Source organism: Varanus komodoensis, unplaced genomic scaffold (genome assembly GCF_004798865.1).
Source record: "Varanus komodoensis strain SLA01 unplaced genomic scaffold, ASM479886v1 scaffold9, whole genome shotgun sequence".
NCBI lineage: Eukaryota > Metazoa > Chordata > Lepidosauria > Squamata > Varanidae > Varanus > Varanus komodoensis.
The window spans coordinates 10504121-10525499 of record NW_025336598.1 but is presented as its reverse complement, the minus strand read 5'-3'; the positions used below and the strand labels follow the sequence as shown (position 1 = coordinate 10525499).

Genomic DNA, 21379 nt, shown 5'->3' with positions numbered 1-21379 from the left:
CGTTGGGCGTGCAGACCACTACCCGGTAGCATGCTGTCATAAGTAACCGCAGGGGGCCTGGGTGATCTTTCAATAAAACTGCTGAGGTTCAAGGCAAAAGGGGTCTTTCCTAACTGAACCTGGTTTTCTTTGTTGTGGCTGCCATTGAGGCTTTCCCGACACCTTTGAACAGTTCTTCAGCATTGGCAGTGCCACGGCATCCTGCAGGCAGCAGCTAGCTTAGGGAGCAGATGCACACAGCTCTGCCCTTCAGCACCTTGCTGTCACTCACCAGCCCAGCCTCTGTCTGAGGCAAGTGCTTCACTCTAAACAGCTGGGCAGGCCCTGTACTTATTCCTTAATCTACCCAGGGCTACTGGCTACAGCATGGGTGGCTGTTGTGCCTTGCGGGAGGGTGCGTTAAACTGTGGCTGCTGGGGCTGAGAGGCAAGCAGCGGAATGCAGCACCCAAAACCAGTGGAAGCAGGGGAAAGACGAGAACGGTGGAAAAAGCACTGCCACCAAGTTCCTCCACTGGTGTTGCCAGCACAGGGTCAGGGCGATGCTTGGCTGCTGGTGTGTTCGGCTGCCTGGTTGCAGGGCTGGGGGAGCTAAACTGTGGTCATCCCACTAGCAGGACAACCCTGAAGAGGCACCATAAAAAGCAGTTGCCTCTTTGAGGTCATAAGGACGGTTTCTGATGGGTGGATTCCAATTGTTATGATATTGGGATGAGTGCAGGAAAATGAGGAACAAAAGGCCCATGGTTGGGCCATTTGGGGCAACAGAACCACCCAGAATCTTGACAGTGATAAAAGCTTGGGACAGTGTGGGAACATGTAGCACTCCAGATGGTGTCTGTCTATCCCACACCATTGGTAAGGCTGGCTGGGGCTAATGGGAGTTGCAGTTCAGCAACATCCAGAGGACCACATGCTTCCCACCATTTTAGAGTATTGGAAGCATTTTAAAGAGTTGGTGCATCTTCTATTTTGGCCTGCTTTGTTGTCTCTATGATTTAGCAGTGATTATCTTGACATCTTGGCATTATGTTATTACTTATGGATGTATTATTCTTAATTTTGAGATGAACTGCACACTATTGAAAAGCTGATGCTTATGCACTCATTTTATGGAATGGGGGAATCCTCCTCTGGATTATGTATACATACTTGGTCCAATGAAACATCAAGAGAAGCTCCCTTTAAATCGGACGGAAACATTTTCACGCGGACACTCCCCCTCGCCGCTCACGGGTCGGGCTGTTTCTGTCACTCACCGGCGGAGCAGGAAGGAAGCTGAAGGGGATTGGCCTCGCCTCGCCCCGCCCCCGCCGGTAGGAGGCCCTCCTGCTGGCTGACGGAGCAGCTAGGCGTGCTGGCAAATCCTTGCGGAGGGCGAGAGAGGCGCCGCGGGGGTGCAGCAAGCAAGCAAGCGGGAAGATGGCAGCGGCGGAAGCGCACCGGGTGCTCGTCTACGGTGGTCGGGGCGCCCTGGGCTCCAAATGCGTGCAGTACTTCCGAGCGAAGGACTGGGTAAACTTTCTTTCTGCAGGAGTTGGGGACGTATCGAACGGGGAAGGCATCTAATTTCTTCAAGTCGGCTGTCTTTTGTAAGGGGGCGTGAAACGTGCGTAAAATGTGAATGCTTTAAAAAACCAGAATCCTAATGGAACCTAGTCCTCTTGGACTAGTCCATTCATCCTCAGCATGGCAGGTAGAGATGCTGGGAATCGTAGTGCCAACACATCTGGAGGGCACCAGGTTGGGAAATGCACCTGTAGAAATTCTTGTTCTGCAGTGGAGTCGGTCAACATCTTTCGTTAAAAATCCCACTTTTCCATTAATATAGCTTGGCTGACAAACGTGGCTCATTAAAAGGGAAAAAAAGCCTGTTCATTAATAGCAAGAGAATAATCCTCAAAAATTGCCAGGGAAGTAACAACGGGATCTTCTTTTTTTACGCTGCCTTGCTCAGTCCTCGACCCTTCATTTGCCCTGCAACAAAGAGAAGGGAGAAAGAAACCCTCTGACAAGATTTGAGTTTGGGCCCCAGAGTTATATGAATGTGTAAGATGAGTGAAATGTGTTGACCTGCAGTATATGTAAATATATGTAAAAAAAACTGCAGCTAAAGAATTGATACTTGTCTTTTTCCACACCTTCCTGTCTAAAATGTATTTGAAAATATTGCAAATAAATAATGACCTTAAAATTACTGTGGTGGGGGGGTATCTTGTGTTTTATCAGTGGGTGGCCAGCATTGACTTAGCAGAAAATGAAGAAGCATGTGCCAACATAGTTGTGAAAATGAGTGATTCGTTTACTGAACAAGCAAATCAGGTAACTTGCATTGTTTTCTTTATGCCCCCACCTTTTTTAGCAATTCAAATAAAATCAAAAGAATATTTGAGTAACTTTTTCTGGATTTTTATGTTGGGATTAGGTACCTAAACTAACGCTCTGTGTATGCTGCATTCATTCCTTTTGGGGAGGGTTTTCACACCTGGGCCTTGCACATTTATCAGCAATACACCATACAGAAAGTTCGCTGCAGCTCTCACTATTCACTGAATTGCCTTGTTGGGGGGGGGGGTTGCTACACTTTTTGAATGCCTATGCCTGTCAAGCAGTTGTTAAAGGTAGAGACCCAGTGTCAGAATGGTGGAAAGGAATATTACTGAACTTCAGCCCAGTTAAATGATCCACAGCCTCGAGTACAGCAGAACTAAGCCTCTTCCCAGTTCATTATATATGTTGTGGTGTACTTTAAACAGATGTTATGGTATAACTGGAAGCATATATTTCAGGTGCTCTTAACCTAACCGATTCAAATCTCACTTGTCTTTTAGCCATTTCTGTTGCTTTTCCTGTATGTATTGATTGGCTTGCCTCCTAAGAAGACATGTGCCACCGAAGCAGGTTCCTGTGTTCTGCAAGCTCTGCCTTCTAATTCTGGATAGGTGGAGTCTTTTTTGAGGTTACTTAAAAAGGAGGCAAAGGCCCTTTGCCCTTGCTCAGTGGTATCTCTTCTATTGCAGCCATTTGATCAAAACAGAATTGATGACTAACAACTGGTTCCCTGACTAAGTCCTGGGAAGCAAGAGATGATATTAAGCCAAGTCCATAAACATTTGTCTCCCTCTTTTCACAGGAATTAAGTTGGTAGTTGTTTTTTTAATTCAAGTTGACTGTGATGCTGAGTCCCATTGCTTTTAAACTGAGCATAAGTATTGCTATACCTGCCTTGCATGCTTCAGTTGATGTCTGCTGTTCTTATGAAGCAAATCCTCAAATTTTTTGTCACTTTTTGCTGGTTCTGAGGGCCAACCTTGACATGATAGAAAGAAGTATGAGGTCTTGCCATTAGCAAATAACAGTCCTGAACAGCTGACAGGTTGCTACCTGACAGAAGCCTTGCCTAATACAAACTTATGAAATCATTAAGGTTATTGGAAGAGGTCTTGCTGGTTGTATGGTTGTACCATGACCCACAGATTGCCATCTTGGGGCAACACAAAACCACTTTTCTGTGCTTGCAGCCACCTTACAGAATGGCCTCTCAGCTGTAGTGTTTGGGAAGCGCCAACTGTTGCATGCTTTTTCTGCCACCCAAAGACTGATCTTTTCACCCAGGCCAGGGCTTCCCTGTGTGAGTGTCGTATGCAGCTTGAGTATGGTGTCATGGTTTTATGATTTGATCCATGTTCTATATACTTGTTTCAGCTATTATTAAAATCTAATTGTACGTTAATGTATATTACAACACACTGTAACGTATTTATATCATTTTGCAAACAGCTTAAAGGTGTTTTTAGATCGTACCCTGTTTCCCCAAAATAAGACCTAACTGGAAAATAAGCCCTAGAATCAGTAAGTTAAGCTGGAATGTTTACAAGTTTCAAACAATATCCTTGTACCAATTATTCATCTTCACATGTTTAAAGGTGACAGAAGATGTTGAGAAGCTCCTGGGTGAAAAAAAGGTCGATGCTATCTTTTGTGTAGCTGGAGGATGGGCTGGAGGCAGCGCAAAAGCGAAATGTAAGCTGCAAATGCATGAATGTAGTTGAAGAATTTCTTTCTGCTTTGCCTTTTAGAACAGCTTTTAGAATGGCTTTTTATTTATGCATGAAGAGGGAATGTATGCAAGAGCTTTGTTCAATCTATACTAAGATACAATGGAGGTCAATTAAAATGTTACACCTCTAAGTAAACATCTCACCTAGCCTGAAGATTTGTACATACTGACCTGGGAGTAAGTCCTACTGAACTGCAAGGGACTTACTACCCAGTGGATATGTATAGGATTGCATTATCAGTGTCACTACATTCCATTAAATTTGTTAAGATATGCCTCAAAGATCTGTTAAATCAGGAATGGCCACCTCATGCTGAGGGGGTTGTATCCAGACCCAGAATACTTTTGTCCCCCTCCCCATTAAACTTTTAGCAAGCATGTTATGTTATGCCTGAGCTAAAACATGCTCCATAACTGAAAAGCTCTTTGCTAAATAGCCTTAGCTTTATTTTGATGCTTGACTGGAGTTTACAGAGGTGGTAAAATTGGGTGGCAGAAGGTACTTTTGGTTCTTGGAACACAAGTATTTCCCCAGCATACTAAGTCAGGCTCATCTGTAGCTTCAAATGTGACAATGTAAATGCAACAAGCTCCTGTTTGCAAACACTTGTTTGGAAGCTACACCTGATTAATAAGTAAATCATAGGAACATACAGTACCTAGAGTTGGAAGGAGCCAGAGGACCATTGGGTCCAACCTCCTGCTCAGTGCAGGACTTCCAAGTTAAACCATTCCTCTCAGATGGCGGTCTAGACTTTCTGTTTCTCTGGAAAATCCCTGAAAAAGAGGGAGGGTATCATCATCATCATCCGGTGTTAGATCACATTCAACTAAATATAGTACTGATCAAGCCAGTGATGTGGGTATACTTCCATGGGAAGGTAAAGAGGAAGCCAAGGGCCTGCTGGGATAAGGGTTCTCTCTAGAATACAGCACCTGGCCATGAATCTCATGTATGAAATGTGCAATATTTTGTTTTTCCCCCCTTTTGGTTGGGGTTTGGTTCTGATTTTGAAATTTGCAATAATAAAATGAAAACAGCAACAGCTGCACAGGCTCTTACAAATTCTTAGATCCAGTGAGAAGGTTTTAAAACCCTCCATGTAAGGGTATGAATGGCCTGATCGCAACTGTGTTGATAGGAGAAGAAAAAAGTGGAGGGCCATTATGGTGCCACAGGTTGCTTCCACCCTCTGAGTAGTTGTGCCAGGTGAAAGATTAGTTTCCTCTATGAAGCTGCACCATTGGTGATGCCTGTGTTGGGAGTTTTACAGCATCTGGAGCAACTGTGACCACGGAAATTTTTAGCACAACTGAACTAGGCCACTGTTGAACCAGGCCTCTGTCTGCCTGTCTGTCTGTCTATTTACATATATTTATAGGCCACCTATAATTGCCAAGGCCTTCCTAGGTAGCTTACAATTTACTTGATGTTCCCCTGGTGCTGCTGAACAGAATTCAATCCCAAGACCACACTGTTTTGGCATGCTATAAAGTACTTGAACAATAACATGTGCAACAGTTTTTTCCACTGGAATGATATTGAAACAATAAAGAGACTGCTACTGAAAACACATTTCTTCACATCGTTGCCAGATATATTTTCCACATGCAGTTCTGTCTGACATTTAAAGAGATCAAAGTGCATTGGATGTTTTCTGGTGGTTTGGTGCTTGTTTTCCATTAAATTCAAGAAGTTAGTAAGTAATGTCTGAAGTAAAAAACTGGGTTTTACATAATACTGCAAAGCAGTTTCTACTGGCCATCACTGTAGTCATTAAAGACTTGAGGGAAGATTGTTATATTCATACATTTTTAAAAAGCACATCAGATCATTTCTCAAAGAAATGAGTGACCCTCAGCTCGTCTGTAAATCTGAAGCATGCGTGTAATATTTTTCAGATGTTCAATGTCCATAATCATTGGCCCTGTTCAGACATAACATTCCTGGTTCAACCAACTAATGCACTTTATTTTGGACTGGGGCAAGTTTGAATGCTTCTTCCACTTCCTCTTGCATGCCTGGCATTAGAGAAGGCTTCCTGGCTTGTTAAACCACAACTTCCCTGTGAAGTTTGAACCAAGAGATTGTGGTTTGTGTGTTGCCTACAAACCAAGTTAAATCTGGTTTGGCAGGCTATAATTTTCCCCTCATGGAAGCTAAATTGTGTAGAATGTGGAATGGAGCATCAATATTCATGTTAGATACTGGACCTGCTAAATTATTCTGGCCTGCCTAGCAAAGTGTTCATGATGCTAAAGATAAGGAGATCTGACTATGAAAAGTGTTTGAGTTGTTTTCAGCTTCTAATGCAGAGGTAGAAATCTGACAAACTAAGGGAGAAGAGAGAGATCTCACAATTCCAACAGAGTTGGTTTTGCACGTAGCAGCCTGGAACAAAGAGTAATATGTATCATTGCATTCTTGATGACTAAATATATCCTGCAACTTTTTGTCTCCCAGCTGTATACAAAAACAGTGACTTGATGTGGAAGCAAAGTGTTTGGACATCAACTATTTCTGGCCACCTGGCCACCAGGCACCTGAAGGAAGGGGGCTTGTTGACCCTAACCGGGGCAAAAGCAGCATTATCTGGGACTCCAGGTAAAATGTAGAATATAATGGCATGGTCCCCTTGCTTCTGGGTCTTCCAGATTGTCTGTAACGCAGTGTTGGTTGTTGAATTCACCTTGGAAGACATTTGGTAACAGAGTTCACCCTTGAAAGAGATCAGCTAAAATGCTTTGGATGAAATGTTGCTGTATATTTAGATTTATTAAGTGCACTATAGCTTGAAAAAGTACAAAACTTATGATATATTTGTTTCAGATTTGTGAGAGAAGCTAAGATGAAACATATATTGTGCTTCTTCAATGTTAGCCATGATTCTGCTTGTTTACTTTGGAGTCTACATTTGAACTTCAGTCTTTGTCAATAGTTATGAAATGGTCTTAGCCATCTTTGTTTCATGTCTGCTGCTTTTGCAAAAGAGAGTCTGGAAACAGGATAATAAAGTGCAGGCAGGATACTGTGTAATTTATTTTAAAAATTCAGATTTGTCCAGAGAACACAAGACATACTGCATGTGGAAGGAAAGAATGCCTGCCTCTCACCTCTGGGACCCTTATTCAAGACACCTCCTGGCTTTGAGGCCTTGCATGCGTACTTCCAAAGACACCTTCACAGCCATAATAACTAGCAGCTTTAAGACATGAATGCTGATATTTTTCAGAAGTGAATATGTCATCCTACTTCTCTGCACTCATACAAAATTGTGGTGTACACAGTCCTCGTTAATAGACGTATAGACAAAACAGGGAAGCATTGGCAATATCTCATTAGAAAAGAAGCCTAAGAAGTAACTTGGGACATGATCTTAAATGCATTTGCAAAATCAGATGAGCATATTCATTTGGAAGTAAGCTCCACTGAGTTCAAGTATGTGCGGACAGCACAGTAACTCTGCAGCAGAATCCTGAACACATGTATTGAGAAGTCAGGTAAATGTACCATTGAGTAGATTACAGTGAATTAAGTGTTTTGAATAAAGAGGAGAGAGCTGGAAGTACACTTAATTTTAATGAAATGGAAAACTTACTTAACAGCATGAAGTACAGTAAGTTGTGCAATGTCTAATAAAGTTTATTCCCTAGTAAGTGTGTTAAAGATAGCAGTCCAAGTCTCCCTTGAGCTGAGCTTCAGCAGAGCTTAAATGCATTTGAGTTTGACTGGCTTGTCTCCATATTTGATATCTTCAATATAGGTTAGTCTTGCTGTGTATTCTGAGGTCTTTGTTATAGTTATGTGTCTGTATGATTCTTGGGCATGAATAGGAAAATAAAGAAATTAAAATAGGCAAACATGGGCAAGCCATTGGCTTTTTCAGCCCTCTGACATTGCGTACACTGCAGTCCTTTAATTCAGCCTGCACCATGTTTATTGCAAGGGCTGTACAGTGGTATCTTCCCAGTCCATAACAGTCCTGTGCAACCATGTAGATGGGATTTCAAGGTTAGGTATGTGCCTCCAAGCATTTCTACCTGAAGATCCCCCAAACAAGTAAGCTTGTTACTTGTTTTGATTAAGAAATCCTAAGAAAATGACATATGGTGATACTATGGGAACATTAACAGCACTTTCCTAGTATATGCCAGCCTTTTCCAACAGGGTGCTCTTGAGATGTTTTGGACGTCAGCTTCCATCAGCCCCAGCTAGCATGGTCAGTTGTCGGGAATTCTGGGAGCTGCAGACCAAAACATCTGGTGGGTACCAGATTGGAGAAAGCTGATGCACACTGTCTTCTTTATCTCAACCCTTGATGCTTTTTCTGCTTCTTTTTAGGAATGATTGGTTATGGCATGGCCAAAGCAGCAGTCCATCAGCTCTGTCAGAGTCTTTCTGGATCAAGTAGTGGTTTGCCCCCTGGGTCTGCTGCGGTTGCCATCCTGCCGTAAGTAGTTCCCATCTGGAATTGCCTGGTTTGGTTTTTAGCATGAAGCTGTTGACATGCCAGATAAATACAGTGTGCGGCACACAAATTATCGGTTCCCAATGTGTTTGAACACTTGGCACCATGACTTGAAATTGCACAGGTATGAGGATGGCTGCATGGAAGAGAAGCAAATTTCTTGCCAGTTAATTCTTAATTTTATTAACATTCAATGTTACCTTGCTAAAGCCTTGGAAGAAGCAATCCTGTGGTCCCTAGAATAGTATAGGAGGGGGTGATTGGGTGTTTTGGGATTCTTTGGTCCAGAACTGGAGAAAGCACTTCAGCCTTGGTGCTGGGAATCAGCTTCAGCCCGTCCCCCATTCACAGACAGCATGGGAAGAACCATGACTTTCCACAGGCAGAAGAGCAACCAGAGAGAGTGGGGGAAGAAGGCATTTTCATGGGAGGGGAGCAGACTATGGCTATCAAGATACGAGCGATCCCGAGGCCTCTCCATCCTCCTTGTTCTCTCTACAAAATGTTTCAGTTGTTTGGGCAAAAAATCTGTCTAGCACTGAATGCACAGCAAGAGGGCAGGAAGGCATAGCTCACCTCTGCTGTTATTCTCACTCAACATAGGATGACCAGAAATGCCTGAATTTAGGAGCTTACAGTCATCACAATAACTATGGCCCTAAATAACTAATATTTGAAGATAGCACCTTAAAGTTAAGGCTTTCATGGTGCTTTCTTGTGTTGAATTGCTCTTGCTTTTTGTGGCACAGCAGCTAAGAGATTAAGCTATACACTGGGAAAACCCTAGTTCAGATTTACCTTAAACTCAGGAAGGAGCATTAGGCATTACTCCCTTTCAGTCTCAGTTCTCCCATGAGCAAAATGGGATAATGTATATGCAGGCTAGATAAGCTCCCATTTCGGTGTTCTAAATGTAGGAAAGAAAGCTTTGCTTTCTTCAGCTTCTATACATGGAGAGCCTCCTCTATCTATGGGAGCTTTCTAGCTGATTCTGATTTTTAGGTGTTCTGGGTGGCTTGTTTACCACCTGGACAATGCACCTTTACCAGACTCAGGCTTGATGACATGCTATGGTACACAAGCCCTATTTTCAGAATGGTGGCCAGTGCCATGGCAAGATACCCTTGCAGGGAAAGTCACCCCAGGTAAGCTGCTCATGTGCAGACCGCAACCCTAAACCTGAACCCCAAACTGACTCCAGGTGTGGCTCCTCAGAATGAGTCCCTTCTTTGCATTTATGACCATATCTCCAAGTCTTCTGCACTGTTTATCTTGTCATAAAGGTTGTGTTAGCTAATTCTTCTGACTTTGCCTAAAGAAAAGATTTGTTTCTCATTGTTCAAAATATTCTCAATAGCATATCAAGGATGTTTTGCTGTGACAAGGATAAGATGGGATTAGTTTATGTCAGGTGCTTCCCTCAGAAAATAATGTTTAATTAGCATCTGAAACCCATACCACTTGTTCCTGGGCATCTGTTTGAAGACTGTAGTTATCGTGTGTTTCTCAGCATCACAACATCACTTAAACAATTTATAGCCAGCAAGCTTATGTAAGGAAGCTCCATAAAGGGAAATTGAAAAGTAGCTATGGAAGGATGTGATTTTGGGTGTAGCAGTAGCTGAGGGAAGTGGAGGAAATGGAGGAATGAGTAATTTTTGGCTCCGTGGCTTTTCAACAAGCAGTCTGCAGTTGGGTGAGACTGAGATGGAGAAGTACCTGGGGGCCGGGGGAGGAATGCTGGGCACTCAGCCTGTGCTCCAAACACTGCTCTGTTGAAACGGCTGTCCTGGATTTCTTACATGCATTTGGGCAGTATATGCAATATTGCCTTTGGGATAATAAATGCCTGCATGCAAATAACAAATGCTTGTTTTTGTTTCTGTATATTGAGTAAGAACAAATTCTGAATAAAAAGAATTTCCTCTGCCACTGACCATCCAGAATGTTCTGTGTTGCAGCAAGGGAATATGCAGGCAACATTTATCAGATACACCAACACGAGTGACAGGCTTATCTGCTTTTATCCCAGGGTTACCTTGGATACACCGATGAACAGGAAATCCATGCCTGACGCAGATTTCAGCTCCTGGACACCATTAGATTTTATTGCTGAGTGAGTAAACAGAGGCTTCCCTGCTCGAGAGCGAGAGCAAGCAAGAACGAGAGATCCTAGATGATGTACTGTGTTTCTGTGCATGGTGCATAGGGGCAGGCTACCTTTTTGGCCCTAAGGGGCCTGATGGAGAGGGAGGCTCAGAGACTGCATACATGCACATGCACACTCTCCACACTCTTTCTCTCTTTCTACCATGCTTATCTCAGCATGCAGGAAAAAAGTGAGTAGAGCTACTGGGGGCTTGGTGGGCTACACCGAGAGCAGCAGAGGACCACAAGGGGTCTGTAGGCCATGGCTTGCCCACTGCTACATCGCATGCTGTGCAGTATCCCTGTCTAAAGCAGTTTTCTGCCTTACATGAGCAGCATTGTTTAGTGGATACAGCAAAGTCAGTACCTAGGTGGGACTTCCGGAAACACAGACCAGTCTTGTCTCTAAAAAGGGAATAATACAGGCTACCTGTATTATTGTTACCTGTAAAACAGAGCTGCCAGGTTGCTGATGGGGACTGGGTGTTGTTCTCATATAACCCTAGTTCTCCGTCAGCTTCACTGGCTCCCTATTGAAGTCCGGGCCCAGTTCAAGGTGTTGGTTATCACTTGTAAAGCCCTCAATGGCTTGGGACCTGGTTATCTAAAGGAACGCTTACGTCCATATATGCCTTCCCTTGAGATCGGCGGCGGAGGCCCTTCTCCGGGAACCCTCCCTGAAAGATACTAGGAGGGTGAGTACCTGGAGGAGGGCCTTCTCTGTGGTGGCGCCCCACCTATGGAATGCGCTCCCCAGAGAGGTCCACCTGGCGCCGTTGTTATTTATTTTTCGGCGCCAGGCCAAGACCTTTTTATTTAAAAGTTATTTTAATTGTTAATTTATGAATTGTATTTATTGGGTTTTTATGTACATGCCGAGATGTTTCCAATTTTTTAACTCTAATTATATAACTGTTCGTTTATGTTTATTTATTAAGGTTGGAAGCCGCCCCAAGGCTTTTTGTGAATTGGGCAGCATAAAAATGGTATAAATAAATAAATACCTCCTTGTGAAGGGCCTGCCTGCTTTTGATGAAGCTCTGTGCATGCCATGTATTGTAGTATTTTATTAACAAGTCCTCCATAGGCCAGTCTTGCATAAGAGTTAACAGGTACAAATCAAACATCTGAAAATGAAACCATTAGGGCCTTAATCCTAAACACAGATGAGGAGTAAGCCCCTTTTAACATAGTGGGACTTGCTTCTACATAGACATAGACAGGATGTGAAGTAAAATGAATTGTGGGGCAAGCTGGTCATAGTATTGTTGACATTTGTCTACAATTCATAAAGGTCGTTCAAAGAGCATTTAGAAAATGGAGCTGCAGAAATGGCATTTACTCTCAAAATGTTTGTTTTTGAACAGAACCTTTTATGACTGGGTGACTGGAAAAAAACGGCCAGGCTCTGGAAGTCTGATCCAGGTGGTAACAACAGGAGGAAAAACTGAGCTTATGGAGGCCCACCTGTGAGCCAAGATGGACATTTTGTGCCAACAGTGATGAAGTCATGGAGATGTAAAGTGTGCGCATGTGTAGTTCATGTGCTTAATTTCTGTTTATGCCAGTTAGATGATCTTATTTGTGGGGAAAGACCTGAGGTGGTATGTGTGTTGCTAGATGTGTGTATGCCGTGCTTTAATTATCAGACAGCACGACATCTCTTGTATTTAAATCAGGTCTCAGTGTCACAAGTTTAACTAATAGCCTAATTTTACAGCACATTTCTAGGGAATTCCTTCGAGCCTTAAAAAAAGCAGGTAACAATCTGATGGGTAAAATGGCGGTAAACTGAATGACATGCCTGTGTGCGCTCCTTGCTGATCTTTCTCTGTTCCTGTGATTTGTCAACTTGAATGTCATCTGGATGGACCTCATTGGTATCATTATGTATTGCTCTGTGTTAACCTTGACCAAACATACAGTTCTGCTACCTTCCCTCCTACACATTCTAACTCTTTCAAAAAGTTCTGTGGAAGACTCAAAGTAAAAACAGCTGGAAAATTGAGAAAACACTGAAACATTAAAAACACTATTTTATGACCTCTCAAATTGTCTGTGGGGTGGGGAAATAGGTTTATTTGCAGTCTCAACTCCTGTGGCTTTGTAGCTGGGTCTCTGAATGTGGAGCCCCCACCCCCTCACATCCAGTGTGGAAAGAATAGAATCATTGAATAGTAGAGTTGGAAGGGGCCAAGAAGGCCATCGAGTCCAACCCCTGATGTTGCAGGCCACCAGTTTACACCATCCCACTTTCATGACCCTTTTTGTACGTCTCTAGTGTGGAAGAGCCCTCTCTGGGCAACTGGTTTCATAGCACTGGTGGCCTCTCTGAGCTGAGAAATCGGCTTTTGAGAGGAAGAACTGGGGTGTGCTGGGAGGAGGGAGGGGAGCAAGCTGGGGACAGTGGCTTGCACCCAGGCTCCTCTGCTCCTCCTTCCTTTCCATCACTTGGATAGCCCAGAAGGGCAGTGTACAGGGGAGGGGAGGGGAGGGGAGATAGCAGTGACCAGGCGAGCCTCCATGTTCAGAGGCTTGCTTACATCAAGGGCAGAGGACATTGGCTTGTGTTTTCCAGTCCTAGCTTCTAAACGAAGTCTGCAGTCGTCATTTCAGGCAGTGTGTAATTGTGGGTGTTGTCTACCTAAATATTTGGAAAAGGAAATTTTTGATAAAGTCAAGGCTAGAAGAGAGAAGCATTATTTTGCCTTAAAAATTGTATTGTGCTTGTCCGTGTGGCCTGTATGTTCCCTGTCTCTGTGCCAGACCATTGTGATGGTGGTGAAGAGTTACGTTGCAAGAATATGTTGGTGACTGAAGCCATATTCTGCTGTGACAGAAGCCTGCCCAGTTTTGTGCATTTGTTATATGCAGCAGCAGCAGCTGCCATTGCTGTCACTGCAGCCACTGAAGCATTTGACTTGCCAGGACACCCGCCTACGAGGGGAAAGCACAGCTCCTTCCCTGTGACCAGAGGAGAGGAGCAGAGGAGGGAGGACGCAGCTCAGCCAGCACTGCGCAAGCCCGGCCAGCAGCTCCTGCCGGCACTGAAGGCCCATGGCATTCAGCAGCCGCACGCTGGCACAGTGTCAAAGGAGTGTCCCCCGCCCCGCCTCAGCCTTCCCTCTGCTGGCTCTTGCTGGGGAAAATGGTTGGGCTCTAATGCCCACCCTTCACAGCCAGCACAAGCATGGGAATTGCAGTCCAATACAATTGGACACCAGGCTGGGGAAGACTGTCTCCACCTTCAGTCCATTGTGGGTATCGTTGGGACATGGCCACCAGCAAACCACCTCACTACCTGCCCGACTGGATTGTGTATGTACCTTGTGTAACCAGTTATGGTGATTTTAAAACCTGGAAGAAGGGAGCGCCCTACAGTGGCTATGGTTCTGTCATGAATGTCTTGAATTTTGTGCTAAATAAATGTGTTGTTTAGGAGCCAGTCTAGCACAAGTTATTTTCTTATTTTAATATGGCCTTTGATTTCCGGTTATCTTAATCATATATTCTTTAAATTGGGAAGTGAGCTTCGTAATACCACCTTTGAATGGATGAACTGGCAGAAAAACAACCAAGTTTCTGGCCCTCAAGGTTATACCACAGGAGAGGAGAATCTTTACAACAGCAAAGACTTTCTCCATCAACTTTTAACTTTCTCTGTACTCACTTAGAAAGCCTACAGCTGAGTAAGGAACTGAACTGTTTCCAAGCTTCATCTTTCTGCTCTTAACTTCCCTGGAGTGTTTTGATGCCACCCTGGCTGGGCACCTCACTGAGTTAGTAAACAGAAATTCACATGGTAACTTCGTTTCCTCACAGATCATCAGTGCAATTTTAAGAATATTTACTGATGAGTAAACCCCACTGAATTCATTGGTCCTTATATCAAATAGGGCCATCACCTTACGAAAGAAATCCTAATGCCTTGATTGTATGATTGAATGCATATAGAGGGCTACATCTTAAGGGTACTGCATATGTATAACATGCAGTTATCAACAAAAAGGATCTGCTTTCTGATTTAGGCTTCTAGTAAATCCTGCTTCTTGGGCTTACAGCCTGTACACAAGGATCTTGGTGCTGGGATGAGTTAGCCTTTTTTCCAAGAAGCAAAATGATGACCAAAAATTGTAGTAGTGCAATGGGAAGGGAAATGGCAAAAGCCAATCATTAAAATGGGAAAGGAGATAGTTTCTTTAAAAGATGTCCACAATTCATATTAGTGTAATACATTTATTGTGCAAACTTTTGAGATCAACAGATCTCTTCTTCAGGCAAGATGTTATAAAAATGGGGAGGAATGGAAAATCATTGTCAGCCAAAAATGCCACTTTAGCCATGTTTCTAAAACAGTTCAATGACTTTTTCGAAAAAGTTTTCAGAGTGAAACAAAGTAATATGTTAAAGTAGATACAGGAAACTTTTTCCATAGAAGGCTGCCCTCCCACAAAGGTCAAATACTAGTGGTGGACAGGGCTTGCAGCATGCTTTTGAAATTGGGCCAAAGGTTGCCAGCCCCTCTTTTGGAGAACGTGTCCTTTCACATTTGAGTTTATGATATTATGTTTGATGAAGAGACTAGTGTAACTTGCAACCTGCTGGAAGCTTTTCTTGATAAAAGTTCAGTGTAATGCTAAAAGCTTGCATACTTTTTCAGCAACATAGATTTAGCCTCTTTATCACTATTTCTTCAGAGTGTCTTATCCTCTAAGATGAAGTGCAGAACTAATTCTGTTGCCATTTTTGTGTATATTACAGTCTCATTTATGTGCACACTTTGCTTGGCTCTTATACAGCCCCATTCCAGCTGTCTAGGCAAGTTTCTTTCACAGTTTGTGACTGTCTTTGTCTTTCACAGTGACTGTCTTTGAAGGGGCAGAATCAGTTTGTTGAGGCAAGTCACTGATGAGCTGGCAGAGGCCTCTTCTGCCTGATCGATACCTGAAAGTCCACTTTAGGCTAGTGAATTATTAACTGAGTGGTTAAGTCTGTTTCAGCTTGGCAGGATCCTGCCTTGGCCAAAGGGCAGACCTCAATGCCAGTGACGGAAGCATCCCTTCTGGTGCCAGCCTTAAGGTTTCAGCAGGTAGAACCAGGAGACCTCCATAGTTTCTGATGCCCCAAGGCATTATGGGGTGGCAACTTAACACAGCGGGAGGGCAAGGTGGAGCTTTGGCTGTGGGTGGAGGTTGTGGTGAATTCTTCCTTGGGCCTTCAAAAATAAGGAATTCAGGATGGCAAAAACAGGGGAGCCCGATTCAGACATTCAAGATGTAGAGAGTACAGGTAGGCTGTGTAGTAGCCTGGTCCTGACCCAAAGCCTACTGCTGCCTGAGGCAAGCATGTGCGTTGCCTTTGTCCTTGCTGCCACTGCTTCAGGTCCTCTGTCTGTGTGGGTCTTGTGAGAGCCCAGGCAGCCAAGTCTCATGAAACCTGGGCATGCTCTTATGACTCCACAGCCTTGTCTTTCAACAGCAGAAGCAAAAGCTTAGAGGGCCCTCAGGCCAATATAGCAGAATAGACAGCTATGGGCAGACAGCTGTTCCAGAGAACAACTAGCTCCTTTATTGGTGTGTCAAGTGCCACAGCGCAACAGGAGCTGCTGGGCCTTTTCTGATCACCTGCCATTCCCCGCTGCCCCCATTGTAGTATCTGATGAAGCCTCACCTGGCTTCATGATAAGGCCAGCCCCGCTGTCGACATCCCCTGCACAACAACCCAGTGTACCCCACCCTTGACTTCCTTTGTTGAGTGTTGTCAGGAGGCCACCAAATTGCATCCTCAATCATAACTGTACCATAAATAAAGGCCAGTTCTGAACAGAACACGGCTGGATGGTCATGTATGCTCATAGTGGACTATGGATCTGTAGCAATGGTCTACTGAATGTAATCTTATATCTGCCAGTTCTGCTATGACAAATGAAACAGCCCAGAGAGAAGAAGTTCATTAGTAATTACTTTAAAAAAAATAAAGAGAGGCAACAGAAAAATGGTGGCATGAGGTAACTTCTCCTCTGTTACCTCCAGTGTTCTGGGTCAGACTGGAACATTGAATTTCCCCCAAGTTGAATTGAATTCTGTGGATTCAATCCCCTCCTCCTAACACCCATTAGCAATGTAATCACAATGAATTCACTTAACTAACCAGGTTACCTTTTAACCAGAGTTTGTTACCAACTGCAGCCAAATAATGATTCTAAGGTCCCCCTAAGCAAGGAACTGGATTCATGCTGGTATTAACAATGATTGCTTAACTGGGATGATGACGATGATGATAGTACTGCCTAATATCCAAAGCTTTCTGGGTGGTTCACAATTTAGAACAACAACAACAACAGAAGCAGCAGCAGCAGAGGCAAGAAGAAGAAGAGGCTATGGGTGGTATATAAATTAAAAATAAACAGCTACAGAAAAGGAAGGGACTTCACAATCTTGTGACTGGTTGTTCTTGTGTTAACTGCAGTTAAGGGAGATGGTATTATGTCTGCATCCATGCTATGTGGAAGAAGGTAGCTTTATGCAAGTGAAATAATTCCTCAAGATTAATAAAAGTAATTTGTAGATTTTCTTAACTGCCTGCTTAACCTTAAATTGCTATCAATGCAATGTCATGTTTTTATTATGTATTTAGCACTATCTTGGAAGAACATCACAGAATAAAGACATTGTGCTACATTTTAGAATATCAGTGCTGTAGATAACAGGAGTAAAACATACCTGTCTTTATGTTCACCTTGCATATCAATGTAGCAACACCAAAATAGTTATCGCAAGTAAACATACCCGTCTAATCTGAAAGAAAAAGCAGCCTTCAACTTTTGCAAGATTAAGCACAACATTCAGGAGAGCAGCAGCTACCTAGTGAGATGAGAGGCTTAATTTGGCAATTTCAAACACAAAGCTAAAGTAATGTTGATTATTGTTTGATACTTACTAGGCCAAATCTTTAACATGTCAAGGCAGGCCCATTCATAACTGGGAGATCCCAGCAGGCAACCCTCATCTCCTGTGCTCCATTGATAACTTAACCTATCGTTCACTACAGAAGCTGCTAAATAAGAGAAAAATAACATCTAGTTCTTAAATGCCAGCTGTGATTGATGAAACATCCCAGAGGGACTGAAGTTAGTAACTTTTTTAAAAAAAATAAGACAGTGAAGATGTTTTGCTCCACAAGCCCAAATGACATCTAATACTAAACATTTATGCCACAACTCATCTTGGGCTCATGTGCCCCTCCCTGTTGCTTCCCCCTTCCAGTTCTCTTTTAGATTAACCACAGTTTGGCATTATGTCCAAACCTTAAAGTGTAGTTAAATCTTATCTATGGTTCATGCAAACAAGCCAGCTTCAACTATGGCTTCAAGTTGGCTTACTTCCATATTTAAGTGTAACTAACCACAGGAAAAGCTTCAGGTGATGTAAAATAGAAGCAAAAGCTTCCAAGCTTCTTGCAGCCTGGCAGACAGAGGAATGTATGAGTCCAAAGCTTGCTGCTATTTGTCCTTGTAATGTTAAACGTTATGTGCTAGACCAACCAGTGAAAAAGTATTACATAAAGAAAAACAGATCCCTACTCCTCACTTTCACTCTGCACTGCTTACCTATACATGCATGCCAGTTTCTTACACATGTGATGTTCACAGTCTTTTCATAGGTCATCATTTTTAATACTGTTGAACTCCATCCCATAAACAATGCCACCATCTGACCTGCTCATAAGCCTTGTATGCTGGTAACAGCTGTTTAAACTTCTAAACAGAGTAGTTACAAACAGCTCATTTCAACCAACAGAGCCAGAGTCCTTGTACTGTGAGGTAGCATATCCTGCCAAACAAATTTTGTTAGGTTGCAGCTGTTCCTGTTGATTTACATCCCATTCTTTTGAGTGCTGTTGAATTGTGTGGGGCATTACTCTGTCCTCCCTACCACATAAGTGCTAGATCAGTGGGTTCAAACAACACAATAACCCACACATTAGAGTATAGATCCAGTATGAGTTGTCAATGAGACCCAGGTAGTTGTTGAAATACAGGGTATAATGTCTTAAACCAGCTGAGAGAGTGAAGCATGGTGAACAACCCATATTTTATAAACCCAAAACCAGGGATTCTCTTGTTAGCACACCTGGATTCAGACAACTCAACAACCCACACTTTGACAATCCATGGTTCAATGTCAGCTCACACTCAGTTCATACTCACTCTCTGAATGTGTGTTATTGTGTTGTCTGAGGTGAGGTTCTGAGCAATGACAGTGAGGGAGAAGCTACATGTTATGTCAATCTAATAAATAAATACATTATAAATAAAATGTACTACTTCAGTCAATGGGATGGATTTTTTAAAAGAACAAAAATATGATATTGATCTGGTTCCAGTGACATGAAAATCCACTGTGGGTTGCCATGGCACATGCAAATACTAGTCATTGCTTGCCATGTCATTCATACTCAGGCAACAAGGGTTGGTTGAGGGATAAACAAACTTTTCATAACCTATAATATATGGTAAGGCTGCTTGGGGGTTGTCATGCTGTGTGGACCTGTAAGAGTTGGCTTGTTTTGGATGAGGATGCACTCCTTGAAGGCCAAGATTTGTAATAGCAAATTACTATTAACTGCAGCCCAATCTTTCAAGGTCCAAGTATCATCAATGGTTTGAAGCAACTTTCCCACCTACAACCTTTTCTGGACTGAGACAGTTTGATCACAATTGTTCATATTCTGCTAATATCCCATTTGGATCACTGCAATACATGGTATTGAAGATAATTGATAAAAGGGTGTTAGTTCAAAACATATGAGCCTTATTGTTACTGCAATTGACAATGTGGAACACATCTTACTAGTTTTGGACGCAAGGGGGAATAAAAAGCTCCTGGTGAATTTCCTAGCCAAATTAAAATTATTGATTTCAAACTTTGAACGCCTTGAACCAATTAGGACTAGGTGCCTTAAAGACTGCCTTTTTTACATTAACATGCAGCTGGAATTTTCATCAGAAGCCCCATTCAGAGTCCCCCTACTTGTGAAAATGAAGTAGGAGATGCCTTGTGATGAGGTCTTCTCAGTTCTGGTGCCCCAGGTCTGGGACACCCTCTCTGGGGAAGTACTGAGCTCGATAGGTTTTTGGCAGTCAGTGAAGGCCTTGTTATTCATCCAGGCGATTTAGACTGTTGCATTCTATGAAGTGTTTGATCTGGCTTTTATTCTGAATTCCTTCTGTTCCTTATTTTAGTTTTTATGTGATTGATTACTGTTATTTTGTTGTTTTGCTATTTGGAATGTATGTTGACTGCTCTGAGAGGCCATGGCCTGTTTTTTGAACAGGGAACTGCACTGACTTCAAGCAAAATTACATTTACTGAGGCTGAGCCAAGGATTGCACGCGCTGTTCTGATGTTCATTTCTTGCTGACATCAAGAAATCTGCCCTTCTTCCAGCGGTCTTTTTCATACTCCTCTCAAATCCTGTTTTTCATTTTCTCTGGGTTTTGAATTGTAGACATGCTTAGTAATGTCAGTGTCGGAAAATGTAACATAATATTTTTGTAATGTCTGCAGACCAAGTTCCTGTTAAAGTATCAAAAATGTCCTGAGCTGGAATATATGTATGTATGTATTTATGTGTGTACTTTTTATTTTAAAACTTAACCCCTTTTTTATCCCACCAGGTGGATTCAAAGCAATTCACAAAGTGAAGATCACAAAAACAAGATTAACAAAGTTTAAAAACTATATAAAGTCAAACACATGAAACAACATACTGGCTTGTGCAAAAGAACTGCATAAGAAAGCTGCATGAAACAGATATCCAACTAAACGCCTTTATGGGCTTGAAGAAATGCAAGACTGGGGTGTGAATGATCTCACTGAGAAGACAGTCCCACGGGGGAGGTGCCGGTACTGAAAAGGCCTTGCTCCTAGCAGCAAGTAGTACTGGCAGGTACCACCCCTTGCTCCCTGATCCAAGGAGCTCCAACAGTTCCCCATTCCCATTTGGTTTCTCTTGACAGCTCTCCAGAGAAACAAAAGACATGAATGGTCTGCCTGCAAAAGACTGTGATTTATACCCCTTTTGCAACATGGTCCTTTACTTTTTATGGTCACCCTGACAATCCTTAGGGCAAACCAGATTGTTAAGGTAAGCCAGACCTGCCCAAGTCTCTACATGCTTAAGAAGAGCAAAACTGTTTTCCACCCCGCTTTTTGGGCACTGTGGAAAAAAGGGGGAAAAGGCTGTGATAAGCCAACAACTGCTCATAGTTGTGGCAGGGATTGGGAAGACAAGTTGGTCCAAACACAGTGTACCTATGGGAAGACTGAGGGGGTGGGGTGCCAACAACCTATGGTGATCATCTGTTAGGCCCATCATGGATTATCTACATAACAACCAACCCAGTGCGGCTTATTGTCAGAGTTGGGTGTTACCGGATGCAAATGCACCAAACATTTATAGTTTAGTTTTCCTCAATAATTGGGTAAGATCTTGTGTTAGAAATGTGGCATTGTTCATCCCTCATTGTGTAAACCATACAAAACAGTCATTTGTTCACTAAGAGACAATCTTAAGTGCTTACCAAGGCAGAAGTAATCTTCCCCCTTCTTAATGTAATCTTTGTGAGGAACAACCAACATCTGGATGTAGACTGGCTTCTTATTCTCCAATGTAAAGTGAACCTTGGATGGTAGCATCAG

The 21379-nt window shown here is 42.9% G+C and overlaps 1 protein-coding gene and 1 long non-coding RNA gene across 2 annotated transcripts in view; one reads left to right on the top strand and one right to left on the bottom strand.

Moving 5' to 3' along the window:
- Nucleotides 1–21379, bottom strand: part of LOC123017262 — a 731707-nt gene that overhangs the window by 396439 nt on the left and 313889 nt on the right. The gene's annotated exons all lie outside the window — the stretch shown is intronic.
- Nucleotides 1329–14117, top strand: QDPR (quinoid dihydropteridine reductase). Its single transcript, XM_044418516.1, has 7 exons — nucleotides 1329–1514; nucleotides 2229–2321; nucleotides 3926–4022; nucleotides 6524–6664; nucleotides 8402–8510; nucleotides 10561–10644; nucleotides 12044–14117. The coding sequence occupies exons 1-7, from the start codon at nucleotides 1422–1424 to the stop codon at nucleotides 12147–12149; spliced, it is 723 nt and encodes a 240-aa protein (XP_044274451.1). The 5' UTR covers nucleotides 1329–1421; the 3' UTR covers nucleotides 12150–14117.

What these genes read in the sequence shown, in the direction of transcription:
- QDPR (XM_044418516.1), top strand. Translation starts at nt 1,422, where the DNA reads ATGGCAGCGGCGGAAGCGCACCGGGTGCTCGTCTACGGTGGTCGGGGC. An exon ending in ACTTCCGAGCGAAGGACTGG is followed by an intron (nt 1,515 to 2,228) that starts GTAAACTTTCTT and finishes GTGTTTTATCAG; the next exon opens with TGGGTGGCCAGCATTGACTT. An exon ending in CCATTAGATTTTATTGCTGA is followed by an intron (nt 10,645 to 12,043) that starts GTGAGTAAACAG and finishes GTTTTTGAACAG; the next exon opens with AACCTTTTATGACTGGGTGA.